Below are 22,924 nucleotides of genomic sequence, written 5' to 3'. Positions count from 1 at the left end.
AAGTTCCAATTTTTTACGTTTTTTTTTTTTTTTGCATCAAGAGTTGCCCATTCACATCATTGGGCACAACACTGACAATTACCTGCTCTGCTGTGCCAGCTGATGTAGAAAACAGAAGTAGCTGGAGCTTCCAGATGTGCAGAAGCATAGAAGACCTGAATATAGGAAAATATTGGTGTCTAATTTTTGCTGATCGTAATGGTCTCAGTATCTTGGTATGTTCAGGTGATAATGAAGATGTATTCAGGTGATAATGAAGATGTATTCAGGTGATAATGAAGATGTATTGTCTTATTTGAACTACTCAGTTGTTTTTCTCATTAGCTTTCCTGCATATAAAATGCAAACATTTATCTTAGTTTTTGCTCTATTATTTAAAATAAAGCTTTTTGGGAATTATCTTGACGGCATATACTTTCTAGCTTTTGAAGATACTGCATTCCTTATTTCATGTAATTCTCTATTCTAAATTTCTTCTAAGAAGTGATTTTTTTTTTTCTTTTGTATTCAGGTAATTCTGAACTGTTCTGCCCTGCAGAGCTTACTGCATTTGCTAAGCAGCCCTAAAGAATCTATCAAAAAGGAAGCCTGCTGGACAATATCTAATATAACAGCTGGAAACAGAGCCCAGATCCAGGTAACCTTTTCAGCTATGATTGGTAATTTTTGTCTTGCAGGCTAGAAGGAACATATCAGGTGGTAAACTATTTTTTGTGTTGTATGTACACAATTACATAGATATGTATTTACTTATAAGCAGAAGTATATTACAAATTTTGTGGATAATTAGAATATTTCAATGCCTCAGTCATCTCTCAGATGCAATTTAGAATTATTTAATTTCATAATCATCCACAGATTAAGGGGAGGGGGTAGACAGTAATGCTAGAGAATGACAAAATCAGACTAAGCTCAAGAAAAACTTGCTTTAAATAATTTGCGTCATGCCTTTGACAATTATGATATAGCAATCCTCAAGTAAGAAACAAGGAAGCTACAAACTTTGAGAATCAAATAACTTTAGATGTTTCTTGATTTCACCACCAGATATGGACCAACTACATTGTAAATACCTTCTTTAGTCATAATTATATATTTTTATAAATCCTAAAACTGGCAGTTGTGCTTAGCCAAATCAAAAAATACTTTTTATTAGACTGAACAGTAGTAGAGGATATCTAACATGTTGCTCTGTGGTTTGTCCTTCCTGGCTGTACCAAATTTTGTAATCCTGTCATGTTACATGATAGCACACACAAGCAAATGAAAGTCTTAGTCCCTTATGTCAATCTTTACAATTAGGCCTCCGAAAGACCACGTATTTGTTCAGAATCTGAAGTTAGGTTCAGCCATCAGGAGGAAGTCCCGGGACTCGTCTCCCAGTGGTACAAATGAGAGATTGACCATCTCTACAGAGAGTTTTTCTTTTTTTCTTAGACTAGGAGATGAAAAAACTGCTAAATACGTTTTTGTTTTCCCTGAATGTGAAGTTTTAATAACAGCCATACTAAGAAACTTTTTACTTGGCTTTCAAGGAGAATGTCTTTCCTTATTTTTTTCCAGAATTGCTCAGGGAAGTAGTTGAGTCACCATCCGTGGAGGTCTTCAGTAAGTGTGTAGATGTAGAACTTAATAGCATGGTTTTGTGGTGGACTTGTCAGTACTAGGTTAAGGGTTGGACTAGATGATCTTAGAGGTCTTTTCCAACCTGAATGATTCTACAATTCTTTGAACTGATGGAAAAACAATATTGTAGTGAAACCAGGCTGCATCTGACAAATGTACTAGGTTCCCATCAAGTTGGTTGAATGAAGGTTCCTTACATTATTCAAACTTAACTTTTCTGAAGTTACATTTCTCAGTGCTCTTCTCCCTCACAGGATGTAGAGAGTATTCTCAGGGATTGCAGAGGATGTGTTGAAGTCCAATTGAAGGCATCTGGTCTTTGAGAAATAGAAAAGAATAGCAGAAATATTAGGCTTTAGAAATATTTTTGTCACTGTTTAGTAACTAGGCAGAAAGCAATCCAAGTCCATATTACGTTGGCAGAAGTGACTGATAGATATTTTTGTCATGTCCTTTTCTTTAGAAGGCAGTCTAACTTGCTGTTCTTATATCTGATGGCTCTGGATTATTCATTCTATATCAGCAGAATTAGCATGAAGTGGTTAAGCTTCTTCACCAAAGGGATGGAATTCTTTTTGCAGAAATCTTGCAGGAGATTGTGAAAAAAGCTGCGTTGTTTTCCCTGATGATGCCCTGATACATGCTTTGCAGGTGTTTTTTGCAGCAGTTTAGTTATGCCTTCTACCTTATGAACAATGTTCATCTGCTTAAGGGGCAACATAAAGTCTTAATATCTTGAAGAGGTCTTCATCTACCTCAGAAAAAATAGGAAATGAAGATGAGACTTTTCAGGAAGATAAGTCTCTGCTAAGCTTCCTGGAATTAAGTGTGAATGTTTATCTAACTTAAGAGGTACTCATCTTAAAAAAATAAGTAGGCAAGAAAATAAAACTTATGAGCTGAAAAACATCAGGTGAAAAAGATGTACAGTAAGGATGTGACTAAGGTGGAACTGAGAGCAAACAAACCTCTTACAGCTGTATTTACATTTCTCAGTCAAGATTTTACTCTTTCCTCTGAAGATCATGTTTTTTGTCAGATTCAAAAGGATTTGGTCACTTGATCTAAAGTTGGTAGAGCTTCAAGAATTTCGATTCTAGTTCTGCTGTTGCTTGTGTATTAGATCTGTGGACTAGGTGAATATTTAAGAAAAAGCACTGTATAAAATCAGCAACTGCATCACTTCTTTTCTTGTATCAGCAGTTCTAATTGCTGTACAATTAGCAGTGCCAAGAAGGTAGTTACTACCACTTGTAATAAGGTAAAAATGTTTTTGCCTTTGCTTTTCTTGCAGTGAAGGATCTTTTGGCTGCCTTATCCATGCTGTTACTACCTTAGAAAATATTGCTCCTCCTTCTTTAGTAGGCTATTCTTGCTTTTCCCAGGAAGCTTAAGAGGCTCTGGGGAGCCTAAGAGTTCTGTGGAACAGTCCAGCCCAGCACATTTATTTAATTTTGTTTTCCCCAATTCTGTCAGAGGAGCTTTAAGATATAGAATCATGTAGAAGTGGTGCAAACTATGAAAAAGAAGATCTTGAGAAAATTAGAAATATTCATAAAGTCATTCCATAAAGAAACAAGTATCTAAAGTGGCAATAGAAAGTAAAGTTCATAATTAGAGCATTTTTTCAGAACCTCAGGATCTCTGTTTTCATATTCGTAATCTACTGAAGATATAATTGTTAAGAGTTCTAGAGGTAATTTGTTCTAGTACATCTAGAAACTATTTCAATAATCCACTTGGCTTTTCTGCCTTCTACATAAGTATTCAATTTATCACATCATCCTGTTCAAGTGAAGGAGTTACTGTTCTAACAAGGACAGACACTTTTCCTACACCTGATATGCACTGCTCAGACATCTAAAAGTAAAGGTGTAGGTGGAATCTTAACTATACCCTTCACAAACCTCTGACTCTTCAGCTGTTGTCTCAACTTTATTTGAAAAAAAGTGATAATATCTCTTTTGTTAAAGTTAACAAAATTTGCCTAGTCTAGCTAAACAAATTTGTTAGGTAGTCTAGATAAACAAAATTGTTAGGTACATCTGTGTATGTGTGTTCAGTAGTTTTTAAAGGTTTCAGAATGCCTCATCACCAGTTTAGATGAGATCTCTTTCTACTGAGAACAGAATAGAATTGCTTTATGCCTTGGGAAAGGGAGGTGGGGAAGGCAAAGATGGGGAAATTAATGCTATTAGCCATTAATATTGCACCTTCATTTTTAGCTGGTGATCCTTTAGAAGTACAGAAGAACCCTTTTGCTTTGCAGAGAAAAATAGTTATTGTTGTCTGGAAAGAAGCTCTTTCTTGGTATTCTTGTGTCAGGAAGAAAATGTAGAGTCAGCCACATCATCAAAATGCGTTTAGATTTAAAGAAATTCAGCTTTAAGTATAGCCCGCCTTAGGCTACATCACAAGCAAAGTTGGAAGCTTGTTTTTCAATGAATGTTTGCATTCAATTCAAAAAAAAAAAAAAGAAAGAAAATTTTCAAAAGTGAAAGTTGTAGTTCCTCATTCGAGAATCCCCTAGGCCTAATTCAGAGCAATTGAGGTACTTTTGAACTCTAAGCATGCACGTGCAATGTAGTGAAATACTGACTCTCCCAAGTGCATTACTAATACAATCTATATTGTCAGCTGTAAAGCTGAGATTTGGAGAAAAAAAAAAGTGCTTCTTATCTGGAGCAGGAGTTAACTATCCTGATAATTGGGACATTTTGCAAATCACATTCATCATGAGGCTTAGGTTTTTGGAACTAAAGAAAGAGGCCTGTTAGAGGAAAGTTGTGAAGTAAAGGATGCTTGAAAATGTTTGCAACGTGTTTGATTGGAGATCTTGAAGCCACTGTTTCTCAGAAATAAATATTAGCAATTACAAGTGTAATTGCAGTGATTATTGAATGCTGAAAGTCTCATCACAGATGTGTAAAACGGTTCCAGAAAAGCTCTTAATTCTTTAAAGTCTAGTCTGACTATAGATTTTGTCATGTGAGGTACAAGGTGTAATAAAACCACCTTTCAATTCTGGAGCTGATATGTCTGCTTTTCTCACAAACTTCCTTCTTTGAGCTATTCTTTCGGATAACTCCTACTCCATGCCAATCATTGTAAATGCTTGAGTTGAAAAATGCTTCAAAATAGTTTCTGAAGTTGGAATATGCTTTTGGTAAAGTGCTTCTTGAACATGGTCCTATGCTAAAATGTAGCACAGAGAGTAGAAGCTGTTTTCACTAGCTGAGAGGACAAGGGATAATTCCCATCTCTGAAGAATATCCAATTTACTAAGTGCATGGATGGACCTATTTCATCCATGTTGCATTTTTTTACTTTGTAGAAATGAACTTCAAAGGTAATGTCACACATTGCTATGAATTAAAATATCACTTCTTGAGAATTGCCCTTCATTACAGAAGGAATTCTAAATACTAGATGCAGCTATGAACTAAGTCATTTATTTTCCTTCCTCCCCAGTCCTTCCAAATTGCTCAGTAGTTCCTACTGCAGATTACAGACTGTAACCAAATCTGTTCTAGTCTGTGCTGTATTAACTGGATTTTGACTGCTCGCAATCTTTAGCCAGAAATCAAGTAAAAAAAAAAAATCACTCCATGGTAATGTATTTCCTGAAAGTTAAATATCTGCTTTGCATAGTAAGTACATTATTACAAGTTACAAGCTGATCTAATGGGTGGGTTGTTGCTCCAGAGCCATCAGGATGTTTGAATACTGTGGAAATTCTGGGTAGTGCTCAAACCATAATCTAAGCATCACTTCAGCACACCAAGAAGAAAATGAAATATTTCAGTAAATCTAATGCATATTTACCTAACCAATATTAACAGACAGAGCTATATTTAGTGTTGTTTAAGATTGCATTGGGTTACACTTCCTCCATCCACCCACTCAGAAGTATAGAAATACAAAGTTAGAGGGAAGGACTTCTATATTCATTTCCACTTTCATACTGCCTATAATGTTGTTAGCACACTCCAAGGCTTTCACTGCCATTTCTAAAAGATAAGACAGCAGCCTATCACGATTAGATTTGCACTCAAACACAATCAAGTAAACTCTTCCTAGTGTTAAAGCAATGTAAGTTAACATGCATGAAATGTGTGCTGAACTTTGTTTGTATCTAATGTTTAAAACACGGGAGTTTTTTTTGTTTTTCCCTCACCAAACGTGGAAGTGAAAGCCTTTCTGAGTGTGTTATCAACAGTGTTTAGGCAACAGAAAAGTGATGGAATACAGCAGTCTTTCCCCTCTTTATTTCTGTGCTTTTAAGGTTTGGGATGGATGTGTATATCCTGATGCAGTCATGATTGTCACTAAGTATAGTTTTTGTTTGTTAATTTCCTAGTTTGTATACAGCTTTGCTGTACTTCAGAGGATAGCTTCCCCAGTCAGGGAGAAGGGGAACTACATCTTCCTGGGAATCAGAAGGAGAACTGCACAACTGAAGCTAAATCCTGACTGTCGACCCTTCTGAAGGGTATGAAAGGCTATCAGATGCCTCAGAAAACGCAACCTGTTGAAAAGCTATGAAAGGCAGTACACCAGATACAATCTTCCATATCTGACAGTGAAGACATCATAGGAGTTCTCTCCTGTTGACAGGTTAAGAAACTTATCACTTCTTTTCTGATATACCTTAAATTCTCACAAGAACATCTGGAAACCTGAATACGGCTATATATGGTAGCAACAGGATCTGTGCCGTATTTTTCTTTTTTAGGGTTTCCTATCCTTGATGAAATATGCCATAAGCAAGCGTAGCGAATGCTACATTGCCTATCAGTTCTAGAAACTCTAGAATGAAATGCATTTTTACAAACTGGGTAAAGATGCAAGCTGAGAATTGTCAGAACTTCTCCAAAAAGGCCAGAGTAAGGCTGAGGACGTGGGAAAAGAATACCGCAGTTCGCATGCAGAGTTGCAGTTTACACAGGCAAACCATCAAATTATTTAAGTATAAAATGTGTTTGGTTCATGCCTTAGTTTGCACAAATAGTGTCAAATCCTCATGTGCTGTTTGTGGTGGCAGGACTTTAAAAATAAAAAGCCTCTCAAATAGGAGCAAAATATGGTGTTGCTGAAAATGTCATGTTTGTCTGTGGACCAGCAAAAGTCAGAGATGAGTGATTTTTAGGTTTAAGTTTGTGTTTAAGTAAAACTGTTGTTAGGCTTCCATATGTGGTGCATCCATACATCATTCCATATTGAGGGTAGCACAGCTAGAATACCTTTGATTCATTTCTTCTGTCAGAAAACCTCAGCAGTGCGTATTACTGTTTTTTTGAAGGACAGACCCTAAAATCTGGAGACAGCTCAGCACAGTGCTGTTCATTATAGTGCAGGTTCTTCCTGAGAGCAATAGCAACCTGTGTAAACTAGTATAAAGTTTACTTTATACACAGCCTGGAGTATATGGACTTAGTGTCTGTGTCAACAACGTAAACCCATTAGAAATGAGATCTGAAGTGCTTCATTCTTGACTCATATCGCAGCAGGTTTGTGCTCATATGCCATCATCTGAAGTGGCTTTGCTTCCAATATTTGCTAGGTCATTTAGAAAGCAGTTGTAAATTGAATCTGTAAACAACGTAACTGGATCACAAGTTACTGAGAAACCCCTGTGAACTAAAATTCCCAGCCTGGAAGAGAACATAGTAGTAGGACTATACTCACAGCTGCCAGATAGGGTGGTGACTGTAATCTTGAATTGCTGAAGGTAATGAGAGAGCTTGCAGGAGCAGAACACAATCACAGAATAAGACTTTGTTGCTATCACAGGCATGTGGTGAGTCATGTGTAGACACTTGTCTACTATATGTGTGTTTTTGCATACCGTAAGTGATTTATTTGTGGGAACCCAAAGAAGAGGAGCAAATTAGTTTGGTATTGACCAGTTCATGTACTGATTTAATATGCTGCTGCTGAAGAGCTGCTCCCTAACCATGACTATATTGTAGTTAGGTTCAGCATCCATGCAGATGTAATAAAATTCTGAACATTCATTTTCATCTGTATCAGCTCTTTAAAATCAAATATTATGAAGTGAATAAGCTTGATTAAAAGAAATTAAAAGGATGAAATGTTTCAAAGAGGCAGACAACCCTCTTGGAGGGTCAGAGCTGCAGGAATGCCATCTGTTCTAAAACAAAAATACTTCAAAAGCGAGGGCCAGATTTTCTAAAGGACTGGGTATTACACTTCAATTTCAAATTAAATTTGAAAATTTAGATTTTGATTCAAATTCAGTTTAATTTTCTGAAAGACTCAGTTATGAGTCAAAACAGAGTTCAGTTCCAACAAAAGTGAAGGGATACAGTTGGTCATAAATTTTGGTGTTAGTTTCATTTTCTTAAAGGATGGGCTCTGCATTAGCTCTTGGGCATAAAACAAGTTTATAACATATTTTTGAAAATGCTGCCTCAGTGCTCAGTAGCAGCCTAAAATCAACATGAATATTTGAAATCTTAAGGAAAGGGATAAATAGGGAAAAAAAAAAGTTATTCTGGTTCTGGTATAGATCTTCAGTGTTGTCCTGTACATACATCCATTTTCAGAGGACATGGTGAGAAATGAAATGGGTGGTAAGGAGGACCATAAAATGTCAACTTGATTCTGTATGAGGTGCAACTGTATAGACTAAGGGACAAGTAGAGGGACAGAGAGAATGCTGTAGAAACATGAGTGGCATCTGAGAAGATGAATAAGGAAGGATTATTTGCTTTTGAGCAAGATCATCAAAGGCAGAGACAGCAGAGTAATGAGTAGGTGCTGTACAAAGGAGCACATATCTTTTCCTACAGGTGTAGTCAAACTAAAACTTATTGCTGCAACTGAATTTAAAAACATGAAATACGTCAGGAGTTTACATTTTCCTGTGCATCTGCTTTTGATTGCTGTTGGAGCAGGATGTTAAAATATTTTTCTTATATGCGAGCATAACAGTGATTTGGATTGAAAAAATCTATGTGAACTGCTAAGAATGACATGGTTCTTGGAGTGTTTCTTTAAATTTGTTATCCTGTTAGCCTGCTGTTATCATACTCCTTTAAAAATTTCAGTCACCTTTAGAAGGCATAGATAAATAAGAAAGTTACCATACGTCAGTTGCTCAGAAAGAATGTTTTAATATCTTTTACGTTATAGCTAGTATGAGGCAGCTGCCCACATGAATGGCCAAGGCACCTATAATTTTTCAAGGAATAGTGGAACACTTGAACAGCTGGCAGAGTGAGATGTTTGTATGTCAGTCTTTAGTTTACACCTTGAAATTTTTTCATATTTTATTTTTATCATTTTTTAAAAAGTTATTGAACTGAAATCCCTTAATGCTGTTCATTTTATTTGAAAGATACTATAATCTTGAGCATTCTTTATATTCACTGCGTTACTTTAGTTTTCAGCACATTTCTATGTCAGATGCACATACTGTGGTAATAGGATTTAAAAAAAAAAAAGTAATTCAAATCAACTCTTAAATCATCAATCTTAGGATTTCATCTTACCACAATCCTTTAGGGTGTTGCTCTGCCTCAGGTTTGCTTTTCTTCAAGGGGAAAAACAAAACAAAACAAAAAAAACACAACAACAGTCTGTTTCAGTAGCTTACTATTTTATCGTGTAAGTAAATTTAATTGAAAGGAACACAACTTATTTCTGTAGTAATAATTCACACATAAGATGTCAGAGTTAGGAGTCCATGTGTATTCTAGTTTGATTTCAAGAATAACCGCTGTAAGAAAGGCTGTAACATGGGGTTTAAAATAATAGATGCTGCTAGCACTTTTTCTTCAATGTTTTATTGTTTTCTTTATTAATGTTTTATTGTTTTCTCCCCATTGGAGCTTAACTGAACCTCCAAAATTCACTGAAGATATTAAGTTCAAAGCAAGCTATTTTCTGATCTAGTTAATGTTTATTTTACAAATACAAGGCCTGTGATTTTCAACTGTCAATAGACTGCTAGTTGAAAAACCGTGTTGAACTATAGAGGGATAGTTAAGTGCATTTTACTGGGACTCATTCTGGAGTGAGGTGGTGACAGCACTTAACCCATGTTAAGCAGTGGGAAAGGTAAAAGTCTAGTGACTACTGGTTTTCTCTCCTGAGCCAGTCTCCTTGCATGAAGTACCTTTCCAAAGGCTGTAGTAATCATTGTGGTCTTTTAGCCTGTTCTTGGGTAAAGATAGCTGAATTTGTGATACAGCAGGCAGTGAACAATGTGCCTTTAAGCATTTATACAATAGGTTAGAAGTTTGATCATTCACCCAAGAGATCTGGATTCATTTCCTGCTGAAAAAGTTCAAATGCATGTTTTGCCACTCTCAGGAGAGTGCTTTTATCCACCAGGCTTTTCATGGAAGCAAAGAGATCAGAATTAATGAGGAAAAGAATTAAGATCTTCTGCTATTTTTCCCACTTGTTACCATACCTTTGCTAGTGCCCCTTGTTCTGGGATTCTCCCTACTATTCACCTCTTACAGGTCTAAATTGAGATACTTTAAGGTTTTTTTTTTTTCTTTTGGTGATCAAAGTTAAAATACTTGCAGCCTGTTGGCTAAGATGTGCTGATTTAGTTGGATGCTATCGTGTAACTTTCTCTGATTACTAAAGAAGTTCGTTCTGAGAAGATGCTTTATGAGTAAATAATTCTCTTGTAAAAGTTCTAGTTTGGGAAGAGGGATTTAAGAAGCAATACTTTTCAAAAAGTTCAGCAAAGACAAAGGGTATCTTAAAATATTATTGTACCAATTTTTGCAGTCTTGCATGCATCCCTTCAAAATATGTTACCCTAGATGCCAGAGAAGTTGCATTATGATCAGTGAAGCTAAGAGACATACCTGTGAGAGAGTTATGAAAGCCCAGTGTTGGGTTTCTTATATTCCATTATTGCTATTTGTTTAAGTTGCTGTCCTTTGGGAGGGTAAAGTTTGGTGGCAGGATTGTGGAGTCTATAGTGCTGTGTACCTCTGAGCAGTGCAGAAAATGAAAAAGGATTCATGTTGAATCTTGTTACTGTTAGTGAACGTTTTCCCTCAATCTAATGCAAATATGAAACCTTTCAATGCTAGAAAGAAGAAAAATGTAAGAAAAAGTTTTTTCTTATCCAACTCCTGTTGAGTTTTATTTTGTGATAGGTTTTAAATTCATACACTCTTTTTAGTTGAGGGCCACAAATTGCCTTTATAGAATTGCAGATTCTGTGGTAAAAGAGACTGTTGATAAAAACCAATGCACAGTATGGTATGGATTTACGAGTTCACGCAGTGTAGATGCCCAGATAAACAGGAAGAATAAAAGAAATGTCAGCAGGTAGTTTTTTTCACTGGGTAACTGTCCACTCAGTGAATTGCCTGTAACTCTATGCTGGATGTGGTCTGTTTCTTTCTGTAGAGCTCCTTGCAGAGGATCTCTTTGTCTTTCTTTGAATTTGCTGTTACTGGTTCAGTGATGACGTACTTATTAAACGGTTGATTTAAAAATGCAACCGTAAGCTCTTGTTTCATTCAGTTACCCTTATGAAAGAAAGTGTTTCAGATCTTTGTGGTAGGTGTGTAACTGAACCGGTTTTATTTTTTACTGCAACAGGTTCTTTCCAGGGGCAGTTACTAGAAACTTTGTGCTGCTGCTTAAATACTCATTTGACTTGTATCTGTTTAGTGGGTTATGCAGTTAACCATATTACTGAACCATCAGTTGCTTTGTCTTTTCATCAGGAAAAAATATCTTGTTTTGAGGAGTTCTTAGTTCGTACAATACATTCTCTCTTTTCTGTTGTCTAACCTTGCCAAAATATAGTATCTCACACACAGGTTTATGAACTTTTTTTTTCTGTTTAGCGGGATTTTAATGACTTAGTGGTTTACTGACTTAATATCCGAGTGGTTCATTACCTGGAAAAATAAGGGAAATATGCCATTCTCCTGCTGTCGAGGCATAATTAAGTTGCACGTTAGATACGCTGATAGTTTCAGTCTGAACATGTTATGAATTACTTTGGGATAAACAGTAACCCCAGTGATAATTAGGGTTTTGAGTATAAAGCTATAAACTGATTTTTGCCCATTGAGAAGTAATGTTTCATTGTTTAATGTGTGGTGCTGAGCACAGGCATTAAATGGCTCAGGACAAGGAATTTATTTCTAATTTTTATTATAACCCTGACATGTCATTTCTTTTTTGCAGACAGTCATCGATGCTCATATCTTTCCAGCTCTAATAAATATTTTGCAAACAGCTGAGTTTCGGACGAGGAAGGAAGCTGCCTGGGCAATCACAAATGCAACATCTGGAGGGTCTGCTGAACAGATCAAGTATGAAATAGTGCAAATGTTTCAGTGAAATTGAGTGAGTTAGTGTTTTTGCAAGGAACCAAACTAGTAACATAGAAACTCAAAAATGTTTCTGTAAAGAGTTGGTACAGTTTTGACAGTCTGTATGTAAAATTCTGTATGCTTCCAGAGTTTGTCTCCAGAGAGATGACAACTTTAGATTGAGTTGTGAATGAGCCATTCATTCCTGTATGGAGAAATCACAGAATTTTAGTTGTAATACTTACTTCATTAATTGAACCATTTATCTTATGTGGAAAAAAATAAATTCAACTTTTAAACTTTTTCACAGTGGTCATTACAGAGTGTAACAAAAGGCATTAGCAACCTGGATAGGCATAGCTGAAAGGCATACTCCCAAGCCCCTGAGACAAGGGCATCATGTGCATTGTTCTTCCAGTTTAACTTATACTAGTATATGATGCTTATATACAAAGTTGCATAAAGTTAATACTTCAAAATTTAATATAGTTAATCCTGATAACATGCATTTTAAACTTATAAACTTTTATCTATTTATAAGTTACAAAATTAAATGATTATTTCATATCTTTCTACACTTACAGATGTATAGACAGAAAATGTATTTTAAAGATATCTTCAGTCTTTCAGCAGAATTGACGGGATACATATAGATTTCTGTAATTTTTCCAGTTTCTGCAACCAAGTCGGTGTTTTATCCGTTTGTTTTGGTTCTTAGTATTTCATACTAAATGCTTAAATGGCTATATCACTTTTAACTTTACAAACAATTAACTGTTGTCTATGTGGTATTTTTCAGGTATTTAGTAGAATTGGGATGCATCAAACCACTCTGTGACCTCCTTACAGTAATGGACTCAAAAATTGTGCAAGTAGCACTGAATGGGCTGGAGAACATCCTGAGGCTTGGAGAGCAGGAATCCAAATGCAGTGGCACTGGCATTAATCCTTACTGCGCTCTTATTGAGGAAGCATATGGTATGAGCAAAACATCTGTGGATGGCAGGGATTAAAGCAGTGATCATGGATCCATTAGAGTTTCAGTAGACCAGATTGTATTAATTTCCTTACCACTTTTACTTGAAAATTAACTGTTCTTAGACAAATCATTTACCAGTGTGCTTCAGTTTTCACATTACCTTTGTATGTAGCTGGAGATAGTGTCTGAATATTTTATTTATTTCTTTTTCACATTGAGGAAACCTCCTGGGTGTCATTCAGCCCTAGTATCTTCTCTCTGCAGCAGATAAAAGTTCAGGAGCTCTGCTATGTCTCTCAGGTTTCAGGCCTTTCCTTTCCCTCTCTGCTGCCCTGCAGAATTCTGCCAGCAGCAGCAAATTCTTGTTTTGGCTTTGCTTTGCTGTAGTTATGGCATGCACTGCCATCATTTAATCCTGGTTCTGAGGTATGTCTACTCTTAAGGTTAGTTTCCTTGTTAACAGGCCTGGGGGCTTCTCAATTCAGTCTGGCCATTTTCTGTCCTATGTGGTATATCTCTCTTCACCTCAGCAGCTTTTCACAGCAGAATTAAGTATTGTGAAAAGCATAATCTTGTGTCATGCCAGAAAGGATAAAACTGTCTAGCAGTCTGTCTAGAAGTCTGAAGGTGGAGGGCTTGTAAATTGCTCACTGTTTAACACTATTGCCTTGCTGTGGGATTTTTCCCTAATGCATCGTTCAGGCAGTGACAGCTCATCTCTTCTGTATGGTTTTCTTTTTTTTAAGCACAGAGGACACAGCAAGTATGCTTGCTCTCCACTTCATGAATCTTGATCCTCTGTCCTCTTCGCATACTGCTCTGATGGGACATTCTGCATTCCCTGTCCCTAAACTCACAGCTGCCCTTAAATTTTCAAAAATACTGAAATGACAAGCAATTCATATTTAATCTATATGGTTGTGGTGGTTTTACCCAGTTGGGCAGCTGAACTCCACCACAACTGCTCTCTCACTCCCACCTCTCGAAGGGAAAGGGGGAGAAAATAGAATGGAAAGGGCTCAATGGTTGAGATAAGGACAGGGAGATTGCTGAACATTTATCATCATGGGCAAAACAGACTCAGAATAAGGTGATTTATATAATTTATTGCCTATTACTAACAGACTAGAACAGTGAGAAACTAAAAACAAACTAAAAACAGAATTTAATAAAAAGGTAGGTCAGACTATGGATGATGAGGTACAGGGCTTTGGCCAGATGAGCATACTCATTATATGCAACCAGCCTCTTAATATCGCCTCCATTTCTCTACTTTCTCATGTTTGTTTCTCTGTGATCTACATTGATCCTTCCCTTTCCCTGCCATTGGCTTTTTCCCTAAACATATGTTAAGTCCTACATAATTCCAGAATTCTCCTGTTCAAATCCAATTCTCTTCCCTCAACCCTAGCGTAAGTCTTCTAACCCGGTATGCAATATAGCTTGCATAGCGTTCTGGTGAGAATTTCTTCTTTGGATTGGCTAAGTAGGTTTTGCACCAGTTGTAATGTATTAATTGTTCATTGCCTTAGAAGTAGTAGAATCAGATGGAATTGGTTGTCTAGGTCATTTTTTTTTTTTAATATGAGTAGCTCTTAGTGAGATATCCTTAAATGCTCTGAGGTTCAAGAGGAGTAGTCTTGAGTAAGGGCAACCTGTACTGGTGCTCAGTCACCCTCACAGTAAAAAAAGGTTTCCCAGTGTTCAGACAGAACCTTCTGGGCTTCGGTTTATGTCCATCGCCTCTTCTTCTGTCAGTGAACATTGCTGAAAATGGCCTGGCTTACTCTTCTTTCAGATCTTAATAAGATCCTGTCCCCGCCTGCTCCCAAACCTTCTCTTCTATAGGTTAAGCAGTTCCACCTCTCTCAACTTTTCCTGATGGGATAGATGCTCCCTTCCTTTATTCATCTTTCTGTCCCTTTGTCTTCTGTCACAAGTTACTGTGAGATCAGTAGTTCTCTTCACAGTATCACAGTCTTAAGTTGGGATATACCTCTGATATGTACCCCATTTAACAAAAGCCACAGGTATAAACAGAACTTCCCTTCTTATATCAGTGTTGCAGAAATGTCAATACAGTGTCAGATAGTCGTTTCCTCTAGTATCCATACACGGTAAAAGGAGTTGAACAAGAAAACCTCTACAGTACCGAATGTACTAGAGATTTACTAGGGTGGCTACATCTTGGATTTCATTATAGCATCATTCCTACGTATCAAAGATAGTTCAGTTTACTGTATTTTCTGACTATGAGGCTTGAGTTTGCCCACACGCTTAATGTGATTGTACAAGTTTAACTGCATTGTATATACACATGATATGCAGTAGGTAGTGGAGTCTCCATCACTGGAGATTTTGAAGACTTGGCTAGACAAAGGCACAGCTGACCTAATCTGGTATTGCTAGTAGTGCTGCTCCAGGCTGCAGGTTGGATTAGATGATTACCAAAACTGACTTCTAACTTGCAGTTACGTGATTATATAGTCATGGCACATATAAAAAAAAAATAAAATGCTGTGAACACACTTTCAGGAAACATGGTTTCTTTTCAGAAAAAGTCTTGAGGCCTTGTTTTTCACATATTCATTGATCTATTAGATTTTTGGAGTGGGAGGGGAAAGGCAGATAGGAATTATGAAACATTGTGCATTTGCAGAGAATTTCTGTAGCTCAACCTGATTTTCCCTGGCTGTTGAGAGTGAGAGTGTTGTAAAGGTCTCCATAGGGGGATCTGTTTTTTGTGAAGGTGGGAGAGAATTGCCATGGAATGTGATGTTCACAACAGACTGAAAATGATCATGGTCATAATGCTTTTGCCAAGCTGTAACTTTTACATGCTTCTTTTCTCTGCAGGCCTGGACAAGATTGAATTCCTCCAGAGCCATGAGAATCAAGAGATTTATCAGAAGGCCTTTGATCTGATTGAGCACTACTTTGGAACAGAGGATGAAGACAGCAGCATTGCCCCACAGGTGGATCTTGGCCAGCAACAGTACATCTTCCAGCAGTGTGAGGCTCCCATGGAAGGCTTCCAGCTCTGAGGTGCCCCTGTGCTGTGCGCTCCTCTTCCTAGCCAATCCTGTTGTTGAGCCACAAGCCACCCGTGGAGTGATTCTCTCAATGTTTTCCATAATCCTGTTTGCGCTCATTCGCTTGCCTTGTGCACATGCTCTTACATACGTCTGGAAAACTCTTGGCTCCGTGGCAGGATGCCCCCTTCTTGGCAAGGGGTTGCCAGAATCACCCTTTTTCTCTAGATTCTGAACCTCTCCACTGTCATCTTTGTGGAGTTGAGGCACCTTTCTATACTTTGAGATATTCCCTACTCCTGTTACAGGAAAATAATTCCTCCTCCACTAGTCCCCACACTCCTGGCATCCAAGGTAAGGCTGCCTTTCTCACGTATTTACTGCAGTGTGTGCCTGCAGCCCAGGGAGACATTCAGACTTTGAGAACGTAGCTGAATTAATTTCCCATACTCTTTTTTTTTTTTTCCTGGATGCCTCTTTGGATAGCTGCGTGAGATGTGTTAAATCTTCACATGCAATGCATCTACTTTGCTATATGTGCCAGCTGGAGTTATTGGCATACAGAACGTTACAAATAATGGAATGAGTTCTCTGTCCCCTGCAACAACAGGCTCCAATGGACATGGTTTCTGATTCTTAAGAATACTGAACACACATGGTCCTTCCCCTTCTCAATGCTGAGCTCTCAAGCTGGATTGCAGACCACTGTGGAGATTTGTACACCTTCCCAGTCTTTCCTCTCCATCCACAAAGAAAACCCACCTGTGAATTAAGTCACTCTTACCACACCCCCAGAAATGACTTTCCAAACCAGCTTCTAGAATGGAGAAACTACCCCCACTTTTTCTTGCCAGCACAGTATGATCTGCCATGCCTACCTTAAAATCCAGCCCTTCCTGACTTCGTATTTCAGAGTCTGGTCCTTGGTATTAGAGTTATGGTTGGAAAAAATCCTATCTGCCTCTTTACATTTTTACACAGCTTGACTTGAACAGATTTCTCTTCAGAAAAATTATACTCTGAAAGCAAAATCTTAATTTGTAAAACTTAGCATAAGGAGTGTTAGATCTCCTTTGATTTTCATGAAATGAGCTTCCTCTTCAACTCACACGATAGAGTCTGTGTGGTCAAGCCCCTTATTTAACAAATAAAATGACACTACATTCAAAAGATAGTAATATTACACCCAGGTCTGCCTGCCCCTTTCATTTCATTTTTTCTTCTGCTGTTTACGGGACTTCAGGTGAATTAGCATGGAATACGTGGTTCCTACAGGTGACATCTATAAGGCATTGCTGACTGCATGACAGCTGTTATCCACAGCTGTAGACTGCTCTTCTGCTAGCAGCATGTTTTTGGCTCCGCAAGCTGCTTGGATCACAGACATCTGATGCAAAGGCCTGCCACTCCTCACTGAGTTCAGCTGACATTGACACCAAACTCTTCACACATCAGGAGATGCTATGTGATTGAAAGTGGCAGTTCCATTTCTGTAAATGCAATGGATTCTCCAGGCTGTCTGCTCCCCCTGGCATCAGGCTATGTTCTTGCAAGCTGTTTGGGACGTTTGGAACACACATTTGTCCAGTGTAAGCATTTCAAAAATGCCACTAACATCTGCAGCGTCATGTACCTGTGGTAAATGTTAGTGGCAGAACTGTCTGCAAGATCCTCCTTATGACTCCTCTCAGTGACAAGCCACTGCAAAAGCAAAACCAGCCCATTGGATTAAGAGTTTAAAAAAAAAAAAAAAAAGTCACTTGTCAAACTGCTGAAAGAAGCTAGGCAAAGGCCTGAACATCAGCTCTGTGTGACCATTATTTAAATACAGTCTTCAGTTCTGTCTGTACTTCAGGATGGAGACTCTGACCTGTGTGGCCACTGCAGAAGCCACCTGCTGCCTCCCTAGCTAAGCCAGATGGCCTCCACCTTCCCCACCTTCCCTCTCCCAATTATTTTCTCTAGTGCTGCTTTGTGCTGAAGGAACATTTAGTTTACTGCACTTGATCTGTAAATGGACTTTGATTCTTTGTAATTTTAGGGGGTTAAATTTGATGGTTAATTTAAAAACAACAAAAAAAACCCTCAATGTTGCCTTTACATCACATATAAATAACTGTGTTTCTCTTTTCTTGAAGGGTGATAGAAGCACTGATTAGTAGCAAAATCTTGTTTTAGCTTTTGGATTTTTTTGTGCTGGATTTTTTTACGTGTAAATTTCCAATAACATGTCATTTCTATAAGATTTGTTTAAAATCATTTACCTCTTATTGGATGGTATAAAAATGCTACATATTTTGTAAACAAATCTGAGCAAAGTGTGTGTGCATATATTCTGTATATTCATATATGTATATTCTGTGTATATATACACTTGTGTGTATATATACATATATATACACACACACCTGTGTATATATATACACACAAATACGTATGTGTGTATATATATACATATCTATATATCTATATATCTATATATATATATAAGTGTTTTCTCTTCCAGGCTAGTGAAAACAATGTGGTGCATTGGCGTTTCCCTCCCCTGCCCCCAAGAAAAAAAATGACAGTTGCCTCTAAATGAGTGAATTAAAAAGCGAGTCCATTTAAGCTGAATGGTGTGCCTTCCTGTGTAAGGAGCCTAGCCAGTGTTTGTTACTTTTGCAGTGGATATGTGAATTCAGAGCAGATAAGTATAAATCTTTAAACTTGGTATGTTTGTTTGAAGTGACAGGCTTGGGTTGACACAGGTAATATTGTTGTCATATATACTTAGACTGTGTAAAGCATTTGACTGGTACTGCATAATATTTTGATTGAAAACTAAAACAATACAGAAATCAACATGGCACACATTAAATGGATTAAAATGTGGCTAACTCATAGGTCTCAATTTAATTTTAAATGGTGCTTAATTGAGTGTATTTTCATCAGGATCTTCCAGCAACCAGTTCTTGTGCTTGCTTTACTTAGCCTTATTAATGACTTGAAAAGAAATACTACTTCTAACAAAGGCTGCAAATTACATGAGTATGGAGGGGAGAAGACGTGAATTACGAAAGGAACAGTTTACTGATAGAGACTGATCAGAATTACTTGGTAAACCAAGGGCAATCAGACTGTTTGCATTTGATAGAGCCAAATGTGTGGTGTTACATTACCCATCTAATAAATAACATTCAGGCCACATGCGAAGGACTCTGTTTTGAAGGAAAAGGGCTCTGAAAAAATCTGAGGTTCATTATGCATTATCACTTGAATACTGGTTACCTGACGTGATTCTGTGCGGCTAGTGTAATTTTCACAGGTATAAAAAATCTTTTAGTAGAAATGGGGAATTATGTGAACTTTATGTTCAGCTTTGTTGAAACTTTTTTTTTTACAGGAGCATTCTCGATGTTGTTATTTTCACTTAAAAAGAGGCAAGAAACTGGGAGCAACAACTGTTAAAAGGTGTGAGGTTCCATTCAGATGAGAAACAAGGCACTTTTTTTTACCCTCAAGAGCTGTTAGACTGATATGAGAATAACAAGTATTACGTTCACTGTTAGAAACATTTCAACCGGTACTCTCTGCTTTCCTAAAGAGTATGTTGCTGTTCAAATGGAACTAACTTAGAGAATGCCTGTAGCCTCCTCCACTGTTTGAAGCGATCTGTTCTTGTTTTGTGTACAGCTAGGAGGCAGCACCGTCTAACAGGCAGATGATATGCCAGGAAACTGTTCGATGTGTTTGGTTCTTCTGTTAGCTCTTCTATGCAGTGTATAGTGCCAGAAAAGTGATTTCACGTATTTTCTGCTTCCCTTAATGTATAAATGGAAGTTAATGCATTTGTTTCTGTCTGTGTGTGGAGACCCCATCTAGGCAATTTCCAGAAGCCTTGTGAGCTGGTAAGGTGAGAAGATTCTTGAGAATCAAGAATTTCTGAGTTGTTCTTGGAGCATCACTAAGGAACTGTCAGGTTTTGACAGCGTCAAACTTTAAATTGGGCATTAGAGCAAGGAAGATGCAGGATTGTCTGGTATTTTTATCTAGCAGTCCCGTCTGCAGACCTGTAATGCCTTTTAAATGTTGTGTGTTTGTTGGGGCAGCTAATTCTTTCCGTTGGTAAAGATCCCAGTATAATGTGGCACACAGGATTATTTTCTTGGATTCAGGAAGATACAGGAGATGGTGGGGCAGAAAGTTAACAAAATTTCAGCAACTAATCCAGGACCAGTGTTTGGGGCTCCTGAGAATACACCACAGAGGCAAACAATCATTTGCTGCCTGGAGACTTCAGCCCATTCTTATATTTGTGTTGGTTCTTTGAAGCTGACTAAATACTGGTGGTCAGAGTCCCCTCTGTTAATCTTAAGGGAAGACGGGAAGACATTGACCCAGGAAGATGTGTGTTCTTGACCCCGCATTTCTATAACATCAGCACTAAGATTGCTAAGAACTAAATCCCACCACCCAGTTCTGAAAGTGCTGATGCTCCTGGTGATGCACCTCTGTGCTTTCCTGAGGATTTGCAGGACAGCTATCTTACCTTTGGGCAGTTTTCAGCTCTGTGCCAGCTTTAAGTACTTCCCCATGTCTTCCAGTATGTTTTCTTTTTTTCTGGGATTGGGACAACATGTCATTAGTACTTTCACATGCCAATTTTAGCTAGCAGACGTTAAGGTTTTTTTTTTTCAGATGCCTGTGTTAGTCAGAAAATAAACAGTGTATCTGTGTACTACTATTACAATGTCCATAGGGCTCCTGCTTGGTCTTTTGAAGCAGTGTTCAAGTTGTGAGATTGATCATTGCATTGGGAAGTATCTATTGCATCTGGAAGAGGTACAGCAATAAAGCATATGGTGTAGGATTAGTAATTTTACTTCTCAGAATAAACATAAATGGTGTTGCAGACCAAACCAAAGGGGAGAAAGGAAATATTTTTCTAATGGATTAATATATTCCTTTTCATCAGGCGCTGTTATAATAGTGTAGGCTAAAGCTACGACCTAATCAGGTGATGTGGGGTGTTCTCCAGTGAGCTAGACTGGCTGCTTAGGCAGAAACAAGACGTTTTTAAAACACTGTCTGTGTTCAGAAGTGCTTTCTTAGAAGCCATCACACTAGGAAAGAGGTGGTTACTTTCGTCCCTCTCAGATTTTTCTGGTGCGCTACTTGCAAAAAAGATAAATAAATACTGCCATGGTTGGGAGTGAGCTAGAGAAGGCACAAAGCCCATGCTCAGGTTTTTGAGACCGTGAAGCCTACATGGAAGCTGAAAGAAAACAAACGGGTGCAGTGATAAACAGGTTTTATGGTAGATCCAGAAATGGTGGTCATACCAGACACGTAAGTAAAGGGTATACCTCTCCTGTGAAGAAAGGCCTGAGAGCTGGGGATGTTCAGTCTGGAAAAAGCTCTGGGGTACTCTGCAACTCTTTGCTCAGGCAGACAATGACAGGACAAGAAGGGGGGAATGGCTTTAAACTAAAAAAGAGATTTAGATTGGATGTTAGGAGGAAGTTCGTCACTCAGGGTGGTGAGGCACTGGAACAGGTTGCCCAGAGAAGCTGTGGATGCCCATCCCTGGAGGTGTTCAAGACCAGGTTGGGTGGACCTTGGAGCAACCTGATCTAGTGCGACGTGTCCCTGCCCGTGGCAGGGAGGTGGAACTAGGTTATCTTTGAGGTGTTTTCCAACCCAAGCCACTCTATGACCCTTATGACATGACTACTAAATGGAGCTTCTGTCAAACTAATGGTCCAGGGTTTGATTTTTGAATAAGCAGGCATAAAGCTTATAGATATTTGAGCAAAATGTAAAACTGTTGACCATTGCTGCTCTGGGCATTGCTTTCTGAGTGGTATTTTGCATATTTTTATTTGAAATGTTTTACCAGCTGGATGAGTCCAAATAGTTTTATATACAAAAATAAATGAGGTACCTTCTAGCCCTGTTGAAAGAATATACTCGGAAGTGCTTCTTGCAAGCATAATACTTTCTGGTTTTAAGTTCTACCATCACCAAGCGTAAGTCAAATCACCGGTTTCTCTCTGTAGTAACCTGAAATATTGCCTGAAGTTGATGTTCTCCTCCTTGGTCTCATTTAATAAATCCACAAGCACAGGCACATAATCTGGTAAGACTTTTTGATTTCCACCTATATGCTTACTAGTGTAGTCATGAAAGATCTGTTCACATACCTGCAGTGGAATTAAGCATGACTTGTATTCAGTATTAACTGAATGGACAAATCTGTGGGAGCTGGCTCTGCTTGCATGACAACATACTTCTAATAATTGTCTTAGTGAGAATCTGGTAACGGGTCATAGCATCATCTGATTGCTTTAAAGTTCTGTGGAATGACTGTATGGTTTCTTTGATTGGTTATATCTCTGTAGTATGGGTGGTAGCCAGAAATGCAATTCATAGAAAGATGGACTGAAGCAGTTATTTATTTTGTATCTGTAAAGTAAAGGACAAAGTACTAGGGAGGACTGCATTAGATATCTCATTATTTCTTTCCAATTATAAATACAAGATTTATCCTGCATTTTTGAAGGGCTTTTAATTCAGCAATATTGCTAATTTGTAGTAGTACAAGAAAAACAGTGAAAAGTTCCAGGAAAAATAATCTGCCTCCCACTATCAGGATGTTCACAACCTACATCTGTCAAACATGCCTCTTCTGTTTCTGGAGTCCCCAGGGGCCAGTTAGCATGCAGTCCTGGGAAAATACATAGTTTTGAACAGTCCTGATGGTCCTAATCTACATTTCCTTCCAAATGATTTGAAAGGAAGAGGGAAAAATACTGGTCTCTAGTTGCTGTGTGCTGTTCAGCATGAACAGTATGTGACTCTTCTGGGATGAATGCCAGAAACAGGGCTACTGGGAGTTGCTCTTTGCAGGTGTTACTGGGTCTGCTGCTTCTGAAACTTGAGGCAGGTGATCTTTATGTGGGTTAGCAACATGGAAGTAC

The 22,924-nt window shown here is 38.0% G+C and overlaps 1 protein-coding gene across 1 annotated transcript in view; it reads left to right on the top strand.

Annotated features, from left to right (window-relative positions):
* KPNA1 (karyopherin subunit alpha 1) overlaps window positions 1-19,152 on the top strand; it is a 53,971-nt gene extending 34,819 nt beyond the window's left edge. The window contains exons 11-14 of the mRNA XM_080603361.1: window positions 512-637; window positions 11,824-11,951; window positions 12,751-12,929; window positions 15,787-19,152. Coding sequence (XP_080459487.1) covers window positions 512-637; window positions 11,824-11,951; window positions 12,751-12,929; window positions 15,787-15,974 — 621 coding nt within the window. The 3' untranslated portion in view covers window positions 15,975-19,152. The remainder of the gene's footprint in view (window positions 1-511; window positions 638-11,823; window positions 11,952-12,750; window positions 12,930-15,786) is intronic.
* Window positions 19,153-22,924: the final 3,772 nt, after the last annotated feature.

The sequence above is a fragment of the Anser brachyrhynchus genome (assembly GCF_964034855.1).
Source record: "Anser brachyrhynchus genome assembly, chromosome: 1".
NCBI lineage: Eukaryota > Metazoa > Chordata > Aves > Anseriformes > Anatidae > Anser > Anser brachyrhynchus.
The sequence above is the reverse complement of the archived record's forward strand: the minus strand, read 5'-3'. Positions and strand labels throughout refer to the sequence as shown.